We start from the raw sequence: 6,948 nt of genomic DNA on the forward strand, positions 1-6,948 counted from the left end.
TAGTGGGCGCTAACAACACCTCACTCAGTTGGTCTGTTTTATTAAAATTCTCCAAAATGCTTCAGTGCTGACCTTTGATCGTGTTTTCTGGCGTCGCGAGGAGCCCAGCCGGCAGCAGAGAGGTGAATGCCTGCGTTCTGATAACCTGAGAGTCAACAGTGTTAGGTAAGACCCAAAAACCCCTGCTGAGTAAACTCACCTTTGTTACACACTCAGCTCTGCATACAAACAAACAGAGGAGCTTCCACCTCGGTTGTGTTTCACTCAGGACCCCCAGCCGTTTGCCAATAGCCGAGTAAATGAATAACTAATCAAATCCAGCTGTGTCGCTCAGTTCTCTGCAGAGCTCAGTGTGTTTCTGACTCACCTTCAGGATGAAGGTGTGTGTCCTCCTCGCGTGTGTGTGGCTTCTCTGCTGGAGGTCGGAGGCTCAGTCCAGCTCGTAAGTCTGTTTGAACTTTATTACTTGTTAATGAATGTTTTATTACCCTGCAGCCTCACATTTACTGCCGCAGCTGTTTTGGCTTAAACAGCTGCGTTCGTGTTCAGCTGCAGAGTGTGCAGAAGAAACAAAAGGTCAGAACAACTTATTTGATGCCCAAGCACAAAGAAGCTTGTAGCGTCCTGCATTTCCTCGATCAGGCCGGCCGTGTCAAACAGCAGAGAGTCAGCGTGGTCCTCGTTAGTCCATCAGGTCACCAGTGGATAAGTGAGGGTTAAGGTTAGGTTGAATTTCCCCACATGCTAAACATGCCCAGCTTTTCAAACTAGAAGATTTTACCTCTCCAACCAAATGTCATAGATCCATTTTGACCTTCCAGATTTCCGGCACGCCAAACAGGTGAAAATTCCATATAAATGTGATCCTATTCCAAACAGGTCAGTGGAAACCTGTGGTTGTCAAGAGGTTAAGAACCACAGAATCAATAACTTCTATAGACAGGGACAAGGTTTTTGTGCAAGAAGCTTTTGTTGACCAATCACATTTGACCGGGTGAGTCACACACCTCCAGGAGAGCGTTAACCAACCCAAACGCCCCCCTGCTCAACGGTCATGTTTGCCAAGGCTTCAGCAGGTACGGTGCGGAGCAGTCGGGGCTGTTTTTGCAACCAACATTTTAAATTTGCAGCTGCAACAAAGTTTGTAGTCTTTCGATAAAAAGAGCTGCAAGATAACGTTGTTGTGAGTTGGCACTACGTGATAAACTGAAATCTTCACACCGAGTTCTGAGTTTCCAGCAGCCTGAAATAAACCAAAATTACATCCAGTTGACTTTTAAGACCCCGAAATAAGAAGGTGGAAAAAACTACTAAAGGTTTGTTTCACCCTTTAAAGACACCTCTGAACTCTGGGTACTTCCTGGAGATTGAGAGCATTGGACTTGTGGGGATGTGTGTGGGGGAAACAGCTCGTAGCTTGCATGGAGTGTTAGTCTGTGAAGGTTCTCAGTCATCCAGGTCATCGTAGTCCAAGGAGCTCGGAAAGAAAAGGGTCTGGACTTCTTTAAGTTGCTTGACGACGCTTCATCCGAGAAGCTTCTTCAGGTATAAGGTTAAATGGTGGAGAGTCCCAGATTAGACTATCCTCTCTACATAATCACACGAGCCAAGAGTGATTATGGAGGTCTCCGTCTTCTAAAGAGAAGACAGATGGTTTGAAAGAGGAGTGGAAGAAGCATCTATGTCCACTGTGAGCAGCCATCTTTGAACAAAGGCGAGGCTTATGACCCCAACTGTCTGCCTATAATCCAGAAACCTTGACGCCCACTCACATCCTGGGCCATCTGACCTCAGTTAGTCACATGACAGGGTGGGGCCAGGTTTCACAATGAGCTCACCCGAAACCCTGGCTGATTGTGACCCACACCCAGTTTCACACCTTGGCTCAGGCGATTAGAGGATCATCAGGGGGTCCTTTGTCCCTCTTTGGGGGGACTCTCCGCCTTTTGACCTTAAAACTGAAGAAGCTTCTTGGATGAGATGTGAAACGTCTTCAAGCAACTTACAGAAGTCCAGACGCTCTTCTTTCCAAGCTACTTAGACCATGGAGCGCTAGCTTTGAGTTGTTTCTGACTCATTGGAATAACAGCAGAATATTCACTGAGCATAAATATGCTTTTTAAAAATGTAATTCCTTAAATTTAAATTTGATACGAGTCTGGACAAACGTTCACAGACTGTATGTGCTGATATGTGCAAGTATCAACAGCATAAGCCGCTCTAGACGAACGTGACAAACTGATAACAACCTAAATATGCATCAACTTAAAACGTCTCCTCTCTCAGGTATCTGATAACGGCACCTCTATCGCTCCGCCTGGACGCCGTGGAGACCGTGGTGGTGCAGCTGTTTGGTTTTACAGGTGAAGTCACCGTCTACCTGTTCCTGAAGACGTCAATGGCTCAGAGTCACCGGGTTCTGGCTCGGGAGGTCGTGACCCTCAATGCACAAAATAACCACCAGGCTGAAGCCAAAGTCCGGGTGAGAAAAGATGCTAACAGGCTAACACCTGCAGTTTACCTGAAGGCATCTGAAATACTTATGATGTTACTTCCTTTTTACAGCTGTACCCAAACCAGCTGGACAAGAGTGCAGATCATGTGATTCTCCATGTGCAGTCAGACGTGATCAATCAGCACCAGTCTGTGCCCATCAGTCGCACCAATGGCTTCCTGTTCATCCAAACCGACAAACCGCTGTACACGCCGCGTCAGAGCGGTGAGAGAAGTTTGTCCCAGTTCAGACTCCAGCCTTCTCATTAATCTTATGTTGTATAACCCATCTTTACACTCAGCTAGACAGGTGGTTGTCTTGTAGTCATAAAGACAGACTGGTTTGGGGGTCTGAGGATAGAGGGTGTGGCCTGTTGAGGCTGCTGGAGCTTAAACTGCAGAAGAAGTTCATGGTGGTTCTGATAGAAAGCTGCCACAGTACACAGAGCATGCAGTTTGTTGCATAAGGGACGCATAGTCACAGACCAATCACGTTACCCGTGTTCAGCTGACAGTACCAACGATGGGCACGAGAGCTTCAGAACTGGACCACAAATCGCAAATTATACAGCTCCAAATCCCAACAACAGTGTCAAGGTGCTTTATATTGTAAGGTCGACCCTACAATAATACATACAGAGAAAACCCAACAATCATATGACGCCCTATGAGCAGCACTTTGGCGACAGTGGGAAGGAAAAACTCCCTTTTAACAGGAAGTAACCTCCAGCAGAACCAGGCTCAGGGAGGGGTGGGGCATCTGCTGTGATTGGTTGGGGTGAGAGAAGGAAGACAGGATAAAGACATGCTGTGGAAGAGAGACAGAGGTTAATAACAGATATGATTCAATACAGAGAGGTCTGTTAATACATAGTGAGTGAGAAAGGTGACTGGAAAGGAAAAACTCAATGCATCATGGGAATCCCCCGGCAGCCTACGTCTATTGCAGCATCACTAAGGGAGGATTCAGGGTCACCTGGTCCAGCCCTAACTATATGCTTTAGCAAAAAGGAAAGTTTGAAGCCTAATCTTAAAAGTAGAGATAGTGTCTGTCTCCTGAATCCAAACTGGAAGCTGGTTCCACAGAAGAGGGGCCTGAAAACTGAAGGCTCTCCCTCCCATTCTACTTTTAAATACTCTAGGAACAACAAGTAGGCCTGCAGAGCGAGAGCGAAGTGCTCTAATAGGGTGATATGGTACTACAAGGTCATTAAGATAAGATGGGGCCTGATTATTTAAGACCTTGTATGTGAGGAGCAGGATTTTGAATTCTGGATTTAACAGGAAGCCAAAACAGGAGAAATCTGCTCTCTCTTTCTAGTCCCTGTCAGGACTCTTGCTGCAGCATTTTGGATTAGCTGAAGGCTTTTCAGCGAGTTTTTAGGACTTCCTGATAATAATGAACCAGGTGGAAAAGATCAAATATTACTCGGTGTGTTGGTAGATCTCCTCAGCCAGTCCTTGCCAAGGGTTCCTGTTAAGGTCTCCATCAGCTCAGAGCTGGATTTCATCTCTCAGGCTGTCTTTGTCATGGTTTCTGTAGTCGGATGACTCTCATTAACCTAAAAATTCAGACGATCCTCTTTCAGGTTCTCCGTTACACCATCACCCTCGTCACTCATACAGCTGTGTTTCTGTTCCCAGTCAAAGTGAGGGCGTTCTCCTTGAACCAGGAGCTGAGACCGGCTAATCGCAGCGTCTACCTGACATTTAAGGTAAGCGGGAAGTTGTCCTGTGTAGTAGCAGGAGGGTGCAGTTCCATAAAATCTTACCCCCTCCCTCCCGCCAGGACCCGGACTATACAACAGTGGACATTGTGGAGATGGTCGATGTGAACAATGGAATCCCATCTCTGCAAAACCCCTTTAAGATCCCCGTCAACCCAAAGTAAGAAATAAGAGTGTGAAACAAGCAGCACACAGCTGCGTGTATCTAAGGTCATGTCTGTGATTCCAGGTTGGGCATCTGGTCCATTGAAGCTTCTTACTCCAAGGATTTCACCACAACAGCAACCACCGACTTTGAAGTTAGAGAATACGGTACATTATAATATCATGAAGCAAACTGCTGGTGCTGATCGAGGGTAAAACACACATTATTAATGGCTTTCACCCTGCATCAGTTCTTCCCAGTTTCTCCATCCAAGTGGAACCAGAAGCAAATTACATCAGTCACAATTCATTCACCAGTTTCAACTTCAAGGTTTCAGCCAGGTGAATAAACATTTCTGCACTATTTATAGACTTTCAAATAATTTAAAGCTGTCAGTTACACACGAGTGGTATTTTTACCTGTCCCAGGTATCTCCACGGCGCTCCGGTGGCTGATGGTGACGTGTTTCTGCGCTACGGCTATGTTAGTGGGAAAAGTCCTCCAGTTATCATCCCAAACTCTATCACCAGAGAAAGTGTAAGAGACATGAACAAACACAAGGACACTTGTTATTATTATTAATAATGCTGATTAATGTTGACATTATTGTTATTTGAACCATTTCACTCGTGCTCCAGCTGTTTTATGCTACAGAAACCATCCAGGTATCCAAATGTTCAGCTTTTTCAGGATGACTGATGTATTACTTTGACTTTTTGTAACTTTTATAGTTGTTTTTTCAATATTTAGACTGTTATGGATTTCTTTTATCAGGCAAGTTTACTAATAACCAAAACAGATGTTTTGAAGTTGCAGACGGTCCATTTTAGCTCAGAACTGTGTGATGTGTGGGAGACCTGCCGTGGTATTCACCTCGTACACTACTCACTTGATCTGAATGCCGGAGGTTGTCACGACTCTTACAGGTCTCCAAACAGGTACTGAACTTCAGCTCCGTGTGGAGGTGGGAATGCTCGATGTGGTCTCTTAAAAAGATCGCAGAGTGAATCAGTTTGTCCTCCTGGTTTAAGCAGTCTTCATTCAAATCTTTGACTGGACTTTGGGGGATAGTCAGGCTCTTTGTCCAGCTGCTTCACAGTGCTGGTGTTTTTTAAGAACCAGCTCACATTTCAGAATGTTGATTTGAACTTTGGCACCAAGACCGCAGAAACACTGTGTTTGCTGCATCTGCAAATTATCTATGAACCTCTTACAGCAATCCCACTGACAGTTGATGAGGTCAGTGCTTCTAACTTTGGGCTTTTTTTTAGGGTGTTACCTGCATAAAGAGAAGCCGACATTATTCTAGTGGTGTTAGGTTATTGACGATCCTCCTCCAGGTGATTCTCATCATGTAACTCATATCTGTTGTGTTTCTTTGACAGCGGTGTCTGTGTGTGTCTCTTTCAGTTGTCCTCAGCGGGTGACGTGGATGTGAATGTTAATATGCAGAAGGTTCTGTCTGAATACAATGGACCAAAAGACCTCAACAGCCTGCTGGGGAAGTACCTGTACATAGCTGTACTGGTGGAAGAGAGCACAGGTGAGCATGGATCACTGCTCTTAGCCCGATTCTTTGAAATACTTAAATATTTAATTTGTGGGGCGGATTTTGTCTCTCAGGTGGTATTACTCAGGAGACTGAGTTTGCTGCAGTGAAGTTTGTCAAATCACCTTACAGCCTGAGCCTGGTGTCCACGCCCCCCTTCCTCAAACCTGGACTGCCTTATAACATCCAGGTGTGTGTCATAGAAGCTCTTTATGTTTAACGTGTGGTTCAGGCGACCGTCGCTCAGTTTGAAGCCTTTTTGAGGGATTGTGCGATGCCGTGTTCAGACCAAGTTTCATGTCATGGTTCTCGCACGAATACAATCGCTGTGCTCTAGAAGCACTTCACATCCCACAAATACTTTCCTATTATAGCCAATGGGAGCGGGAGCAGTATTAGTGATAGCTGCAGTCGTTTCACGGCGGCATATCTTCAGGGTTTTCAGAACCAGGAAGTCTGACTATGCTTACTTTTTTCTGAATCCTCTTCTTCTTTGCTGTGCTGACGTTATCTTCCATTTGTGAGTGTCCATAGTGTCTCAGGCTGTGGACCAACCTCAGAGAACAGGTATTAGCACCACAGTGTCAAAGTCATTTTTCACCAAAGCTCAAATAGTTTCTGAAAATGCTGGTTAGAAAATGACCCAACTAAAAACTAAAAACATTGATAGGAAACTCGCAGAACAGACTAAACAATATATGAAAGGACACAGTTTCTTTTGTAATAACACAAAAAACACAAGAATCCAATAATTCCAAACTGTGGGTCAGAGACCGATGACCACATCAGGCTGGCTGCCCAGATGCTGCCCACTCCTGATCATCTATTTCAGTTTAACCCTTTCATGCATGAATTATGACAGCCTCAATCAGGATTTCTTAAGTATTTTTATTCATCTTTGAACTTCATTTTTATTAAACATGTACTTTTTGAAGAGTTTTTTTTACATGTCCACTTAGGTGGACAACATACGTGTCACTGGGTGGCAGGTATGGAGTGACACATTAGTGTCCAGTGTAGTGGTTTATGTGCAA

The 6,948-nt window shown here is 44.9% G+C and overlaps 1 protein-coding gene across 1 annotated transcript in view; it reads left to right on the forward strand.

The window, feature by feature from the left end:
- Window positions 1–300: 300 nt before the first annotated feature.
- c5 (complement component 5) overlaps window positions 301–6,948 on the forward strand; it is a 33,000-nt gene continuing 26,352 nt past the window's right edge. The window contains exons 1-10 of the mRNA XM_085179609.1: window positions 301–442; window positions 2,287–2,482; window positions 2,566–2,719; window positions 4,138–4,208; window positions 4,283–4,380; window positions 4,450–4,532; window positions 4,616–4,706; window positions 4,794–4,902; window positions 5,776–5,908; window positions 5,989–6,104. Coding sequence (XP_085035735.1) covers window positions 375–442; window positions 2,287–2,482; window positions 2,566–2,719; window positions 4,138–4,208; window positions 4,283–4,380; window positions 4,450–4,532; window positions 4,616–4,706; window positions 4,794–4,902; window positions 5,776–5,908; window positions 5,989–6,104 — 1,119 coding nt within the window. The 5' untranslated portion in view covers window positions 301–374. The remainder of the gene's footprint in view (window positions 443–2,286; window positions 2,483–2,565; window positions 2,720–4,137; window positions 4,209–4,282; window positions 4,381–4,449; window positions 4,533–4,615; window positions 4,707–4,793; window positions 4,903–5,775; window positions 5,909–5,988; window positions 6,105–6,948) is intronic.

This window comes from Neolamprologus multifasciatus, chromosome 12 (genome assembly GCF_963576455.1).
Source record: "Neolamprologus multifasciatus chromosome 12, fNeoMul1.2, whole genome shotgun sequence".
NCBI lineage: Eukaryota > Metazoa > Chordata > Actinopteri > Cichliformes > Cichlidae > Neolamprologus > Neolamprologus multifasciatus.